This window comes from Nelumbo nucifera, chromosome 7, assembly GCF_055504915.1.
Source record: "Nelumbo nucifera cultivar China Antique chromosome 7, China Antique-T2T, whole genome shotgun sequence".
NCBI classification, from domain to species: domain Eukaryota; kingdom Viridiplantae; phylum Streptophyta; class Magnoliopsida; order Proteales; family Nelumbonaceae; genus Nelumbo; species Nelumbo nucifera.
In genome coordinates this window covers 46,386,831-46,404,489 of record NC_142655.1, presented here as the reverse complement: position 1 = coordinate 46,404,489, position 17,659 = coordinate 46,386,831, and the positions used below count along the sequence as shown (strand labels likewise).

Sequence of the window (17,659 nt, the reverse complement as noted above, 5' to 3'; positions counted from 1 at the left end):
GCTATGGTTTAGGTGATAGGTACCAAGCCAGGGTTGATTCCTCTGTTGATTGGACTTCATTCAAATGGCGTGATGTACAAGGTGTGGATTGCTTCCTCCATTGAAGATCAGTAGCAGAAGGGAGAGAGGGAGAAGATGATGTCATTGGGGTGTAAATGACCATGACATGGAAGGAGAGGTTATATAGAAGGACAAAGTCATTTTTTTTTGAATCTAGAAGACAAAGAGTTGAGCAAAACCATAAGAGATGCATTTAAGTTCTCTTGGGAAAGGGAAACATTTGGGCAACTAGGGCGTTTCAAAGTACCTCATTGAAGTCATATGCTTGGGCAGTTGCACATGTATCAAGGCAGCTAGTAATGCATAGAGAAGTTAAAGTTAATTTAAATAGTGGGGAGATTCAAAACGCCATGAGGAATGGTTAGGTTCAAACACCCCCGATCTAGGGTAAACCAAAGATGTTAGGGTTGAAAGAGCGGTCAGGTGGTGACTTAATGAACCACATGACTTCGGTTTTTTCTGGGCATGTGATAGACCATAAATTAGGTCTATCATCTTCTTCTTTGATACTGGAAGGCCCCCCATCAACTAATGTTATGCATCTTTATTCTTCTTAATACAAAAGATTTTTATTAAAAATAAAGAAAAAATGAGATCCCCCTTTCCTCTTCATCCTCATCCTAACCTCCGTCCTCTTAAGGAGGCTTACGCCTCTTGTGTTCTGAACTACGCCTCACGCCTCTAGGTAGTGGAACGCCTCGCGTCATGCCTCCGCGCTTTAAAACATTGGTACATACTGATGTTTGGGGCCCATATGCTATTCCTTATAGGGGTATGTATAAATATTTCAAGAGGTCTAGAATATATTTTCGTTGCGAAACCACAATGCCCTTCTTTGATCTAGCCACTTCCATTCCTAGAAAGTACCTTAGCTGGCCTAAGTCTTTAATCTCGAATTCCTTGGCTAAGCTCTGCTTTAGTCTGCTCATCTCTTCAATATCATCTCCAGTCAAGATTATGTCATCAACATAGACAATCAGAAATGATACCTTGTTTTCGGTGGATCTTTTTGTGAAAAGAGTATGATCAGATTGTCCTTGACTATATCCTTGACTTTTAACGAACCTTGTGAATCTTTCAAACCAAGCTCTGGGAGACTGTTTAAGTCCATATAGAGACTTTTTTAGCTTGCATACCTTAGTTCCAAACTTCTCAGTGAAACCAGGTGGAGGCTCCATATATACTTCTTCTTCCAAGTCTCCATTCAAAAAGGCATTCTTCACATCCAGCTGATTCAGTGGCCAGTCAAGGTTAGCTACAATAGATAAGAGTACTCGAACTGTATTTAGTTTCGCCACTGGAGAAAAGGTCTCAAAGTAGTCTACTCCATACGTCTGAGTAAAGCCTTTAGCTACTTGGCGAGCCTTATATCTCTCCAAGGATTCATCTGAGTTGTACTTCAGAGTGAACAACCATTTACAACCAACAACTGTCTTTCCATCCGGCAGATCCACTTTCTCCCATGTAGCATTCTTTTCCAAAGCTCTCATCTCCTCAAAAACAGCTTCTTTCCACTCAGGAACATTTAGAGCCTCCTGGATACTGTTAGGAATGGAAACACTAGACACTTGTGAAATAAAGGCACAATATGAAGGTGAAATATTTTTGTAAGATACAAAATTTGACAGAGGATGTTTTGTACAAGACCTAACACCTTTCCTAAGAGCAATGGGAAGATCAAGCTGACTGGAAGAATTAGAATTACCTGGAGGAATATTTTCAGGTATTTTTGGAGAATTATCATGAATTTCATGATCCACCTTCAGATCAGATTCTTGTTGATGCTACGGAATAGTGCCTCTCCTTTTTAGTGCTAGATGTTCCCTTGAATATACAAGGCCTTTATACTGTTTTGCACGCATCTCTGTTGTTTCAGCTTTTTTATTTTGAGATGGCATTGCCGAAGGTTGTTCATTTTCAATATTTAATTCATTTGTTTCCACTGATTTTGTATTTTCTGCCTTACTTTCTTTCGGTGACTGGTTGTGAGGAACATCATTATGGACAAATTTAAACATTAAATCAGAACCATCTAAAAGACCATCTTCACTAGTGTTGCTCTCCCCCTGAAGATGGGAGTGTTTGTAGTAGGAGGTTCCTTCAAAGAATGTGACATCCATAGTTACAAACATCCTTTTGAAAACTGGATCAAAGCATTTGTAACCTCTCTGATTAGTGGGATAGCCTACAAAAATACATTTATGTGCTTTTGGATCAAGTTTTAAACGTTTAGGATCATGGTTATGAACAAAGGCCACACTTCCAAAAATTTTTAAGGGAATGTTTGTCACTAGCCGAGAGTTTGGAAAACAGTCAATGAAAACCTGATTGGTGTTTTAAAATCCAAAATTCGTGTAGGCAGTCTGTTAATCAAATAAGTGGCTGTTAAAACGGCTTCTCCCCAAAGATACTTAGGAACCTTAGTTTGAAAACTTAGGGCTCTAGCAACTTCAAGGAGATGTTTGTTTTTCCTTTCAGCCACCCCATTTTGTTGAGGTGTATTATTACACGAACTTTGGTGTACAATTCCTTTCTCAGCAAAAAAATTTCCTAACACATTGTTAAAAAATTCCTTTCCATTATCACTTTGAAAAATTTTAATCTGAGTCTGAAATTGTGTTTGAACCATGTTATAGAAAGTTTTAAACACAGTTTCAGCATCTGATTTCTCTTTTAAAAGGAAAACCCAAGTGACTCTAGTATGATCATCAATAAAAGTAATGAACCAACGCTTTCCAAAAAGAGTTGTTACTCTAGAAGGACCCCAAACGTTACTGTGAATCATGGTAAATGGTTTTGATTTTTTATATGGTTGGGACGGAAAAACAACACGATGATGTTTTGCTAATTCACAAGATTCACACTTAAAATACGAATGATTTTTATTCATGAGTAATTTGGGAAATAAATGCTTTGAATATTGAAAGCTAGGATGTCCTAACCGATAATGCCATAACAAAACTTCACTGTCACTAGAAACAGAGATAGAGCTGAAACAAGTCTGTCGGTCTTGCCTTCCAAAGGTTGATCCTTTATTAAAGAGGTAGAGGCCACCATCCAGTTTAGCACCCCCAATCATCTTCCCCGAGGTTAAATCCTAAAATTCACAACAAGAAGACCAAAAATTAACCCGACAATTATGATCAAGAGTTAGTTTGCTGACAGATAAGAGATTGTATGATAGGTTAGGAACATGTAGAACATCTTTAGGTTTAGAGAAGGAGAAATAGACACAGTTCCTTTCCTAGCAACAGTAGCAAAGGCACCATCTGCAATTTTAACCTTTTGATTCCCTGCACAGGGTGTATATGAAGAGAAGAATTGTGAAGTGCCGGTCATATGATCAGTGGCACCTGAATCTAATATCCAGGAGCCATTAGATTTGGTACAAGCAATGGCTATAGTGAAAAAATTACCTGACTGGGCTAAAGAGCAGGATGGGTTAGAGTTTCTTAAGTATTGAGATTGAAACATTTTATATAAGTGCTCTATTTGTTCCTTTGTGAAAGGAAGAGACTCTGAGGATGATTGTTGCCCTGGATCCGAATTGCTTACTTGAAGCGTGCGGGCATCTCCCCCTGACTTGTTGTCACTGTCTGATTTTTTCTTCCAACCTGCTGGTTTCCCATGCAGCTTCCAACAGGTTTCCCGAGTATGCCATGGCTTTTTACAATGATCACACCAAGGCCTTTGCTTTCCTCCTCGTTTATCTCCGTCTACGTCTGCACCTCGTGCCACAAGAGCGGACCCTTCATTCTCAGTTTTTGTTTCATTAACATTCTTCAACATCACTTGCCGCCGTGCTTCTTCTCTACGCACTTCTGAAAAAACTTCTCTTATTAGTAGGCAAGGGCTTTCGCCCCAAGATATGTCCTCGAACCTCATCGAGTTCTTTATTCAAACCAGCCAAGAAGATAAAGACCTGGCCTCTTTCTATCTTCTTTTTGTACCGAGCACTGTCACTCAGACTTTCCCATTCTTCTTATTCATATAAATCCAGTTCCTGCCAAACAACCATCATCTCATTATAATAAGCAGTTACTTCACGCTTACCTGGCTGCATCTTCCACATTCGGGTATTTAGTTTGAACAGTTGTGAATGATTGTCCAGATCTGAATAGGTTTTTTTTGATGAATAATAATAAGTTTACTGATTCAGAAGCAACTTTAGAGTGAGTTCATACATCATCCCAACGAGAGGCACGAGCTGCAGCCCCTCCTTGAGTCTTACAAGTAAACTAGGAAAGAAAAACAATGATCACAACTGAGCCCAAAATAATTCTTCCCTATTTACCCCTTGCTTAGCTAACACATCTGACAAAGTATTTGCTGATCTCCCCACCCACTGTACAGTGACCAACATATTCCCTATTGAGCCTTCGGGTGGAGGAGACCAGCTTGTAATTGATTTGTCCTTTAAAGATGAGCACCTTGCTACTGCTGACCAATTTCTCCAAAGGTCATTAAAGGAGAATTGATGGAAGATTTCCAAGGTCTTTAGCCAATGTATTGCCCTGTTTAACACACAGTCTTTCAAATCTTGGCTGTTCCTTTCCTTGTCTTGAAAAATTCTGAGATTCCTTTCTTCCCAAAGAGTCCAAGTCAAAGCAGCACGAGCACATCACGAGCAGTTGGCAGGAACATGAATGGTTTTCCAACCACAGGATCCATAGAGTTGATCAGCCAAGCGGTAACCATAGAATTTTCAGAACGCCATTGCCTGTACTTTGGATCATCAGTGGCTGGCGGTTTTACTTCGCCATTCAAATAGCCGAGTTTCCCTTTGCCTTTGATCACCAACCGCACGGACTGAGACCACTCAAGATAATTCTTTCCATTCAATTTGTGAATGGTAATTTGAAGAGAATTCTCAGAGAGGGAGATGGCCGCTGACTGAATACCTCCCTCCAAAGATGTCACACCACTGGTAGCATCCAAAGAGGCTGAACCAGAGCCAACCATGGTGGCCTTAAATTTCATGATCGGACCCTAAAGTTCTAATACCATGTGGAAAAATAAAGAGGAACAGAAGAAGAAATGAAGAGGGAGAGAAGAAGAAATACTTTTGTATTGATAATGTGTTGATAAAACATGTTGAGCATACAACTTAAATAAGAAAAGATAGGAGAGACAAACTCCCAGGATCTCTCTCAATTTCTCCTAGAATCTCTCTCAATTAGGGATTGATTAAATCTTTCCCTTAATCCTAGGATATGACTTTCCTAATTTTATTCAAATCTAATCTTTCCTAAATTTATTCGAATCTGTAATCAATCAAATCAAATCTTTCTAAATTTGCAGCAAATCATATATTTCTTAATTTGCCGCAAATCATATCTTGTCGACACTCTTCATTGATGACTATAGTAGGAATACGTGGCTTTACTTGATGAAAAGCTGTGATGAGGTTCTTATGATTGTTCAAAACTTCATGAATATGGTGGAGACATAGTTTGAGAAAAGAGTTACGATAATAAGATTTGACAATGGCAAGGAATACTTTGAGAGTCATTTGTCTAGGTTTCTTGAAGACCGCGAAATTATTTGTCAGAGGTCATGCACTCATACTCCTAAACAAAATACCTCTCAACAAAATGGGGTTGTTGAGAGGAAGAATAGACATGTGTTTTATGTTGCTTGACGTTTATTGTTCCAAACTCATGTTCCCATCCGTTTCTAGGGCAATGTTATCAAGACGACTGTGTATCTCATTAGCCAGCTTCCATCAAAGATCCTTAAACCTAAAGTCTCCTCATCAACTTCTCCTCCTTGATGAACCTCTCTTTAATTTACCACTTGGGGACTTTGGTTGTGCTTGTTTTGTTCATGATATGAGTCATTCCCGGCATAAGTTTGATCCTAAATCAATCAAAATGTGTATTCCTTGGTTATTCTATACTCTACAAAGGCTACAAATGTTTTGATCCTCTCTCTGGAAGGAGATATGTTTCTAAGGATGTTACCTTTTTGAAGTCTTTCTGTCTTTTTCTTTAGGAGGAGAATGTAAGTGAAGATCAAACTCCCTTTTGTCTTCTTATTCTCGTCCTTGTACCTCCTCCTTGTAATGATGGTATTCCTTTTCTTCCTCCTCTTGTATATCGACCTTGGCCCTAGCAGTAGTTTTTCATTAGGCACAGTAAGAGGTGGCTCCTGAAGCTGAATGCCCATGACTCTGGAACCTTAGAAGGTGGGTTAGGGAAGGTGATTTGAATGGGGTAATTGAACTTATCAACATCCTTTCTAGGGTTTTTGTGGATTCGTTGAGCCAAGATCATAGAATTTGGACTCTCTCCCCTACTGGTTCTTTTAGTTGTCCTTCATTTTCCACAGCCTTATCTCATCCCTCTCCCATTGTTGTTTTGTCCTTGGTTAAAGAGATTTGGTGTCATTATATCTCTCTGAGAGTTGGGGCCTTCTGTTGGGAAGCTTTTTTGGGGAAATTTAATACCTATGACATGCTTCAAAGGAGACCAAATATGTGCCTCTCCAAATTGGTGTGTACTATGTAAAACTAACAGTAAATCATGCCACCACTTATTAATTTCCTGTCTTTTTGCATCATGCATTTGGGATTGGCTTTCTTCCTTGTTTGGGTGCAGGTGGACTCCTTGGATGTTTTGCAAGGATTATTTGCCTCTTCCCCTTTCAACTTGACAAAAAAGAGTAGGATAATTTGGAGATGCACTAGGGCTGCCATTTGTTGGGTGCTATGGGAGGAAAGGAATTTTAGAATATTTGTTGAGAAAGAAAGAAGCAAAGCTGATATCATTGACATCATCATGATCAAGGTGGCTCATTGGGTGAGGATGATAGATCTTTTTTCTTCATTTTTTAGTTGATGAGGTCATGCTGAATTGGAAAATGGAAATGGGTGGCTGAATCTGCACCTGTTAATTCATATAATACAGCCGATTGGACCCTTTCTGGGAGAGGTTTCATCAAATTAAACTTTGAAGGGAGTTGCTTGGGTAATCCAGGTGCTTCTAGAATATTAAGAGATAAGGGTGATAGAGTGGTGGCTCTTTATCTGGGACCAGCTGGGAATGGAGGTTCTCTTCTAGTTGAGGTATTGGCAGCTGTGGTAGGAATCCAAAAAGCAATTTCTTTTAATATTAAGAAGTTGATTATTGAGGGGTATTGAAAGTTGGTGATTAATTGGCTGCAAAAAGAACTGTGTTAACTCAGAATATGGAAGTGAGAGTTCAGTGGCTAAAAAGAGTATGTTATATGGAAATTACATGCAGATAGATTTGCTGGGCATTTTGGTTGATGTGAGACCATAACTATGCTTGAAGATTGCTTTTATTGGCCTAACCTTAAGGCTGATGTTGATCGTGTGATCAAACAGTGTGGAATTTGACACCTAGCATAAAGGAGAAAGAAGAATACATGGTTGTAAACCCCTTTACCGGTTCCACGAGTGTTGGCAAGACCTCTCTATGGATTTTGTCCTAGGTCTTTCCAAGACGGTAAGGGGTTATGAATCAATTTATGTTGTGGTAGTTTGGTTCTCTAAAATGGCCCACTTTATTCCTTTTAGTAAGACACCAGATACCTACACGTGCAAACTTATTCTGTAAGGAAGTAGTCCATTTGCATGGTGTGTTATTATTGTTTCTAATTGAGATGCGAAGTTTATGAGTTACTTATGGAAGACGCTTTGGAAGCTCCTCAATACAAAGCTGAAGTTCTCATGTTCTTTCCTTCCTTAGACCAATGGCCATACTAAGGTAGTTAATGGAAGCCTTAGTGATTTGCTAATTGTCTAGTAGGGGTGAGAAAAAAAACTAAAAAACCAAACCAACCAAAACCGGACCGAAAAATCGGTTAACCGAATCGGTCGGTTTGGTGTTTTAAGAAAACCGAAGGTACCGGTTCGGTTTTGGTTAACCAATATAGAAACCCGGCGGTTAACTGAACCGACCAATATACATATATTTCTATATATTTTATATATATATTTATGTATATTATATATATTTTAAATATAATTAATATTTTTTATATATTATAAATTAATAAATACGCATTATATATAAATATATATTTATAATATATGATATATTATTTATTATTTAAAATATACTATTTTATATATATTTATAATTTTTTATTATATATTTATATATGTTTTTATAATCTATTGTAAAAATTAAATAAAAAACTGAAAAACGACGAACCGAACCGACAATTAACCGAACCGGTCAACTGGTTAACCGATTGGTTTCGGTTACTGGTTTTCCAAAAACCGGTAGTATCGGTTCGGTTACAAAAAAAGGACCACGGTTCGATTAACTGAACCATGAGCACCCCCTATTGTCTAGTTGGTGATCATACTTTCAAGTGGGATATACCAAAATTTCCAAATTACATATTTGAAAACGCAACACTTCCCCTAAGTTTTCCTCCATGTCCTCCCTTTCACATTGACTGAATTCTGGATATACCAAACCCCAATCAGCCACTGATTTGCTAACTACAGATACTATCCTGTCCAAATTACAGATTTTGTCGTAAAAAATTCTTCTGTTCCCCTCCTTCAAATATTCCAAGAAATTGTGAACGGGATGCAGCTCCCAACCACATTCACCTTCTTGCTACCTATTAACCTTGGCCATGAAGAAAAAAATTTCTGAGACTAAATTTGGATGAAAATCAGATGCCCCAAACAATGCTGTGAACAAAGCCAAAGCTGATTTACATGGGCACCTATCTGATTTTCAAGGGGGTGATATGTTTATGGTGCATATACAACCTGAACGCCTTCCTAAAGGCTTTTATAAGAAGCTTCGCTCTAAGAATGCAGGTCCCTTCAAGATCACTAAGAAAATCAGTTCTAACGCATATGTCCTAGAGCTGCCAAGTGACATGGGAATTAGTCCTTAGTGCGTATTTAGTCCAATTTTTATTGTTGAAGACCTTAGTGCGTATCATGGCCATAGTGATTGTCCCACAGCCCCATTGCTGCTTTTGGTTCCATCTATTGATGTGCTCGAATACCTTGTTGATGAAAAATTGATTTCTACCGAAGGTTGGGGTTACCAAAAGTTTGTCATACAGTGGAAGAATTAACCTCTTTCAGAATCTACATGGTTTACAGCTGAACACTTGTATTGTCTTAATCTAGATCTTTATGAGCAGTATCTTGCGTTTAACTCGATAGGATTGAATAGTTTCAAGCTGGGGAGAGATGATGGGGATCAGTCCAGGCATTATAAGACTTGTCTCATAAGGAGAAGGCCAACAAACAGGTTCTGATTTGGCATGGGGAAGACTCTTGGGAGTTGGACTGATCTGGTCAGGGGCATTTTTTGTCATTTTGACCTATCCCATGTAGGCCTGGGCAATAGCATCTTGTTCTTTCTAGTTTAGTAGGGCTTATCTTTCAATTTTCAGTTTATTTGCATTAATATGTAGTAAGTTAATGTGTTTCTTGATGCACAAGACAAAGAGTGGCATTTTTGTACTTATGATGAACAGATTTCGAGCCACATGAGCCATTGAAGATTTCTAGGACCCTTGAGGTGATTCCTTGGGATTACATTCTCTTTTTTCTACCCTTTCTCCTCTCTCTATTCTTCTCTCTTTCTATCTTGTGATAGTTAATTCTAGCTTTTCTGCATCAAAAACATTGCAAGAAATATGCAAATCATGGAAATTCTGCCATGACAAGGTTCAATGTATGCATATCTTGGAAGTCACCAATTTGGCATACCATTAGCTGAACTTTGATGGATGCAGTTCAGGGAACCCTGGGAAGTTCAGGTATAGGAGTGTTTAGACACCATGATTTATCTATAGTGTCTCTTTATTGGACCCATTGGACATGGAAAGTCAGCACAGGCTGAACTTTATTCCAAGGATTAAAATTGGATATGGTGGTGGAAAATTTTAAGGTGGTAGTGGATTGGTTTAGGAATCACGACCCGGGAACTTGGACATACGGGTATTTGCTAAGGCTCCGTTTGGTTTGTGGGATGGGAAGGGAAAATATGGAATGCTCTGGAATATTCCTCCCTTCCCATGTTTGGTTTGTAGGATGTCATGTGATGGGATAGGAAAAAGATGGGATTATAGATCCCAATTCTTAGGATGTGGAGTCTCACCCACCATTTTGGTGGGAAGCAAGTGGGAATGTAGGGGGAAAGTTGTTTAACGAAAGAAAATACTTTGTAGTATTTCTAAGAGTTAATACTAGACCCATGACCCATAAATAAATTATTAATTATTTCATAACATATTAATAAAATAATTTAATTAAAACAATTAATAAATAACTTAAAATAAATAATTAATGAAAGTATTAATAAATAAAAAATTTAATAATTAATTATTTTTCAGAATAAAATATTAAAATTATTAATTAAGTCATAAGTATTAATAAAATAAAATATTAATAATAAATGTAAAATAATCAAAATTAAAATATTAATTAATATCAAATTAATAATTAACAATAAAATACTAAATCATAAAAATATTATTAATTAATTAAGGATATTTAATAATTAATTAATTTACGAATTAATTAATAACTAAATAATTATTTTATAATTAATAGTTTAATTAAAATAAATTAAAGAAATAATTTATCAATGAAAATTAATGCAATAATTTATGAATAATTAATACCAAAATTATTAATTAAGTTATTGGTATTAATAAAATATAATATTAATATAACTTATAAACTAATAATATGTAAAACATTATTTAACTAAAATCTTTAATTAACCAATTATGGATTTTAAATAATTAATATTTAATTAATAATAAAATACTAAATGATAAAAAAGTATTATTAACTAATCCATAATTAACAAATAATAGTTAATAATTAATTAAGTAATTAATGAATAAATAAATAAGGATTTTATTATTAGTCTAATTATTGATTCAAAAAATAATAATTAAATAATAAAATATTAAATAATTAGCAATAAGGATACAGTTATTAATTTAGTTTTTAATAAAATAAATTTTAAAATATTAATTCTTTAATAATAATTAATTAGAAAATTATCAATGCTAATTAATTATGAAATTGTTTCATTGAAATATTGATAATTATTACTTATTAATAGTAAAATATAAAATAATAATAATATTACTAATTAATTAATTAATAATTGTTACTAGAGTTGATTTACCCACTATTTTCCCTTTGCAACCAAACAATGGAACATGAAAAATTTCCACCCATTTTCCCTTTCCCTTCCCATTTTCCTATACCACCAAAATCTTCGACAAACCAAACACACCCCAAGGGAATTCAGGTCAACAGAATAAAAATCTAGTTTTCATTGGAAGACAAGATGTGGAAACAGTTTGGCTGATGGACTGGATAGGCAAGGGGTAAACAGGGTGGAACATGATTGAGGTGGGATTTCTGGGTGAATATGTTTTGCAATAAGTGGGTCATATAGTGCAGCAGAATCTATTCTTTCTTGTAATATTTTACTGTACATTTCTTCATATAATCAAAAAATGATTGAATTATTTTCATTAAAAAATATTTGGTATCATAATTAGGGGTGTGCCCCCTTAATAAAGATTGGAACCTGACTGGTTCACTCCCTTAAGAGATACTTTCTCCTTTTTGCAATGTCATTAATTGCATAAGAAAGAGAAGGGAGGAAAGTACAAATAAGCAGTGGCAAGCTGCCTAAAGTCTTCAGGAGGGCTTGGAAAATCCACTTTGAAAAAATCTTGCCTGCCCTAGACTTGGCTAGGTGCTTAGATGTTCCACCCACTTATTGACATCTTCCTGGTCCATCAGACAAGATGTTCAAGAAGGTAGTTGAAGTTCTAACCTTACTAGTGATGTGTACCTTCCTCCAAGCTCTTAACTGCTGCTGTCCCCTGCTTAATGAGGGTTGTTTAAACTTCAAAGAATAAAAGCCCCTCTCTTTAGTGAAACTTGATCCAGATGGAAGGATGGGGTACTTTGTCATATTAGAACCTTGAAGATACTTTGTTTCTTTTCTGGCAATTATACAATTACTAGAAATTGATTGCTTTCTTTTGTTACAATTTCCTTTTAAATGTTGAGGTTTTGCTTCTTGAGTATACTTTATGTGAGGAAGTTATTATTATTAATTTTATGTTAATACTTCCTAGGATGCTCTTAACAAGTCAAACTTTGAGAACTATAGCTCCAGGACACGGGATTCTTTGTCATGTTGGACACCTGATTGCATAGGATTTAATCTTATTGAGGCAGTTTTGTGCCATATATGTCGTAAGGAACGTCCTGGTGCAGTGTTGGTATTTATGACAGGATGGGAAGATATTAGTTGTCTACGGGATCAACTTAAGGCTCATCCACTTTTGGGTGACCCCAACAGAGTTCTGTTGCTCACATGCCATGGCTCAATGGCTACATCTGAACAGGTAATCCCATTTAACTCTCCACTAAGATTGACATAGTGGACTGTTACCATTTCTGAAGCACATGTTATACTTTTGTTGGTTTATCCTCTTTCTTATTTTATTTTTTGTTTATTGGCTTGTAATGCTTGCCTGTTTTCATTAGTCCCATACATAATTATTATGAAATATTTTCATCTTCCCCATACATTGCTTTGTATATTGTAACTCATTCTCATGTTTTGGACCCTTCAACTTTTTGTTTTTAATTAATAATGGAAGTATGCAATTTAATTGGGAAAAGGGTCGGTACAATATAATACCTAGAGTAGCAGGTCAAGAAAGTAAAAATCTTGGAAACATTTATTTATTGACTTGTTTTTTTTTTCAATTTTCTTTTACTTCAGTGTCTTGACTTTCTTTCTACCTTCTATTTCTTAATTTGTGCAACAAAGTTGTTGTTATGCTAGAGAGAGGAACTCATTAAAATCTTTTGATTACCACTTGATTTGTATGTTTGAATCGTTTTATTAAAAAAATCTTATGTTTACAATTTGAATCTCAAGATTCATTTCACTGACATTATTATCTATATGAACCATGTGATTCAATCAATTCGATTGACACCTAATTCTCTATTTCATTGTTGAAGGAATTTATTTTAACAAACCTAAATCAACTTAAAATAGTTTATAACCCAAATAAGTGGGTTGACTAGTGTGCTGGCTAAATCATCAAAACTAAATAGGGTGTCCCGTATGACAGTTCCCTCTCTTTAAGTGGGAAGGCCATGTGTCATTCACCAAGGGGGAGGGGGTAGTTGCATAACTACCCCACTACCTATTTATGTTCCTTGGAGAGATACTGGAGGCCTCTTTGGGAAAAATTGTCTCAGAGCATACCACTCTTAGGTTTCTTAAGAAAAGCCAAAAAAGAGAGAAGAAAAGAAAAGTTCTCAGCAGAAGACATGGAAGAGAAAAAAAATGTCACTAATACAGGTAGGTAAAGGTAAATCCTCTCTGTAAATACTTCCTATGTGTGTCTTCTGCTGTGTATCCTTCTTCCTCTCTCTTTTGTTTTACTTCTAAGAAAAGGAAATAGAGGGAAAGAAACCATCTACGACCAAGTGCTTTTACTTGGTTGATTATGGTCCCTCTATCATGATAGGTTAGGGATTAAACCATCTAATAGTCTTATTCCCAAGGGCTCATTATGGTTCCCTTCAAATGAAAATGTAGAACAAAGGGATAAAAATTGTCTACAGTCAAATAGTCAATCCGACTGACTATGGTTCCCTTCTCGTATACAAAATCTAGAAGATTTTCTCTCTACAATCAGAATTTTGTCTGATTGACTATAGCTTATTGTGAAGAAAGGAGTGAGAAGGAAATCTTCTTTGTATCAAAATGAAACGAAAGAGAGAAATGTATTGTTGTGGAGTTTCGTGATTGTATTTTTTTTTTCTTTCTCATTCTTATACACTTGAAATATGTCAAAGAAATTCAAATGAAAAATTCTTTTCAAGAAGTATTCAGTCTTTTCTTTTGTTCTATGCATTCATTTCTCCAAGTCAAAATCAAAAGGTGTTCTCTGCCTTACCCAAAAAGATAAGAAGTCAATCACTCGATTGAGTGGATTATGTTGCATGAGAGATTCTTAAAATTTTCACACCAACATTCATCACTCCTTTTGTTTCATTTGTTTATTTTTTTTTCAAGGGGCATTTGTTTTAGAGTTCTTCTTGAATAAGATTTATATAGGTTGTTAAAGACCTATTTGGAAACCTTTTTGAGATTATTTTCAATCTTATCAAATTTAAAGAGATATTTATATGTGGATTAATTGACTTTGAAGTTAAACTTAATTCTATCATTTGACACCTCTATTCTACAGGGGGAAGCTCTATTGTATTAAGTACATATATGGTAGATGTGAATTAAAAATGGGGTAAAATAATTTTTGTATATGTTCAAGTTTAAAGTGTGTGTATGTATGTATACATTAATTTGTGACATTTTTCTAAAAAGTAAAATACTCTTATGCTATATTATATGAGTCACAATTCAATTAAATTCAACCTTCTCTACAATTTATGGTACAATTATGGTTTTCAGAACACTGCCAACCTGGAGTCTCCTTTTTTAGTCTCCCTTTAATAATCAAAACATTTTGCTAATCTCAGCCATTGTAGAAGGAAAAGCAGCTCTACATGCATAGAATTTCTGTCCCTATGGGATAATTCTGTTTATTTTTATACTTATTTCAATTATCCAAGAGTTTTTTTTCTTATTTTCTTATTTTGTTTTTATTTGATTTTAAGATGTCTCTAGATGAACTGTCTAGTAAATAGGGATCCTATCATTATCATGTAAGCCTTGTATCAACTATATGGGGTTGGCTACATGACCTTTAAGACTGACCCATACCTGGTCCATTAAGGTCAGGTGAAGGGGGTTTACCACTTAACCCAACCCATCGACTTCCTTACTGTTAAATCATCTCTTTAGTAACTGCCTACTTTTCTAGGACCTATCTATTGTCCATTTCATTATTATATTTGAAATGCTGTTTATTTGCTCTTTTATTTGATTTTTTTTTGCTTTTGATTCATACTCTATTTTTACTTTGAGTTTTGTCTAAGCTTAATGAGTGTACTTTGAAAGGAACAATTTAGATTTTTCAAGGGCCTTCTATGAAGCACACAATTATGTTTTGTTAATTTTTGTAGTTTATTTTGTGGGATAATTTTGGAGGTTTTAGAAATTTGTATCTTGTATCTAGTACTTGTAGTCTTCTTTATTTTTTACTACATTTACTAGCAGGGCCCTATGCAGTGCAAGGGAATACTCAATATCCAATATGAAGACAGAAGGGATTAAAAGGAAATGTAAACATTATATCATTGTCCCGGAAAAACATATCTTACGTAATAAAAATAGTTAAATAAATAAATATTTAATCTCTCTCTCTCTCTCTCTCTATATATATATATTAAAATAAGGCAGTGAAGAAATTTTCTCTTTTTTTATTTTTTTACTCCATGTCATTTTTGAAACTGTGATAGAACAAGAATTGGAAGAAATTGATGTCTTTCAATTGAGAAATGTAAACATTATATCATTGTCTCGGAAAAACATATCTTACGTAATAAAAATAGTTAAATAAATAAATAATTAATCTCTCTCTCTCTATATATATATATTAAAACAAGGCAGTGAAGAAATTTTCTCCTTTTTTATTTTTTTACTCCATGTCATTTTTGAAACTGTGATAGAACAAGAATTGGAGGAAATTGATGTCTTTCAATTGAGAAAATAGTACATATATATACAGCCTTGTAGATACTAAAAAGGTAGAAAACCATACAGCCTTGCAGATACAAAAAATGAAGAAAATCATACAGCCTTGTAGACACTAAAATAGGAAGAAAATCAAAGAAAGAATAATTCCTATAATCAAGCCATTCCTAATTGGGTTAATACTACATATTTACAGCCTATAATTTTGTAACACTCCCCCTCAAGATGGAGCATAGATGTCAATCATGCCCAGGTTGTTACAAATATAAGAAATCCGAGCTCCATTAAGAGCTTTTGTAAAGATATCTCCTAACTGCTCTCCAGTCTTCACATATGCTATTGAGATCAAGTTTTGTTGAATTTTCTCACGAACGAAATGACAGGCTATCTCAATATGTTTAGTTCGTTCATAAAAAACTGGATTTGAAGCAATATGAAGTGCAACTTGATTATCGCACCATAGCTTCGCTGGAACTGAGACTTTAAGACCGACCTCAGTTAAGAGTTGAGAAGCCCACATAACCTCACACGAAGCTTGTGCCATTGCTCTATACTCAGATTCTGCACTAGATCGTGACACTACATTTTGCTTCTTACTCTTTCACGAAATCAGATTACCACCAACAAAAACACAATAGCCAGTAGTGGACCTTCGATCAATCTTGGAACTTGCCCAGTCCACATCAGAAAAACACTCAATATTACTGTGACCATGATTCCGATACAGTGTTCCCCGTCCAGGAGCTCCTTAACACAAGATATGTTCTAAGGCTGCCCAATGATGCATTGTAGGAGAGGACATAAATTGACTTACAATACTAACTGAGTAAGCAATGTCAGGACGAGTCACTGTGAGATAGTTCAACTTTCCAACTAATCTTCTATATCGTTCAGGATCATCAAAAGCATCTCCATCCTTTGTGAATTGCTGGTTAGGAAGCATTGGAGTACTGCATGGTTTGACTCTCAGTTTCCCAGTTTCTGTTAACAGGTCCAAAACATACTTCCTCTGAGACAGAAAATGCCTCTTTTATTCCTTGCCACCTCAATCCCCAAGAAGTATTTTAGGTGCCCCAAATCTTTAGTATTGAACTGGCTCTGCAAGAAGGATTTCAAAGATGAGATTCCCTTCGTGTCACTCCCAGTGATAACAATATCGTCTACATATACAACAAGTAGAATGATGCCAAATGTGGACAGCTTATAGAAATTAGTATGGTCAGATTTGCACTTCCTCATCCCAAACCTCTCTACTGCCTGACTGAATTTTCCAAACCAAGCTTGAGGACTCTGTTTTAGTCCATACAGCGATTTTCGAAGACGACAAACTTTCCAGACTTCCCCTGAGCAACAAACCCAGGTGGTTGCTCCATATAAACCTCCTCCTGAAGAACTCCATGCAAGAAAGCATTTTTAATATCAAGTTGGTAAAGTGGCCAATCATATGTAGCTGCCAGAGAAATAAATAGTCGAACTGAAGTCAATTTTGCCACAGGGGAGAAAGTATTAGAATAGTCCACTCCATATGTCTGTGCATAGCCTTTGGCCACCAGACAAGCCTTTAGGCGAGCCACTGATCCATCAGAATTAAATTTGACTGCAAAGACCCACTTGCATCCAACCGCTTTCTTACTAGCAGGTAAATCGACTAGATCCCGAGTACCATTCTCAGTCAAGGCATTCATTTCCTCAAGCATGGCATCACGCCACACAGGATGGGATAAAGCCTGGTGAACAGATTTGGGAATCCCTACAAAATCAAGAGAGGCAACAAACGAACAAGTAGAGGACAAACGGTCATAGGTAACATAAGAGGAAATTGGATAAGTACACTGACGTTTACCTTTCCGAAGAGCAATAGGTAGATTAATATCACTGGGCATTGGATCCGATGACGAAGAAGAGACCGGTGCCGGACTTGTCACAGGAGG

At 35.8% G+C, this 17,659-nt stretch overlaps 1 protein-coding gene across 2 annotated transcripts in view; it reads left to right on the top strand.

Moving 5' to 3' along the window:
• ABO6 (DEA(D/H)-box RNA helicase family protein) overlaps nucleotides 1-17,659 on the top strand; it is a 91,139-nt gene that overhangs the window by 35,853 nt on the left and 37,627 nt on the right. For both annotated transcript variants that reach the window (XM_010275804.3, XM_088892071.1), the window contains exon 10: nucleotides 12,181-12,453. In XM_010275804.3, coding sequence (XP_010274106.1) covers nucleotides 12,181-12,453 — 273 coding nt within the window. The remainder of the gene's footprint in view (nucleotides 1-12,180; nucleotides 12,454-17,659) is intronic.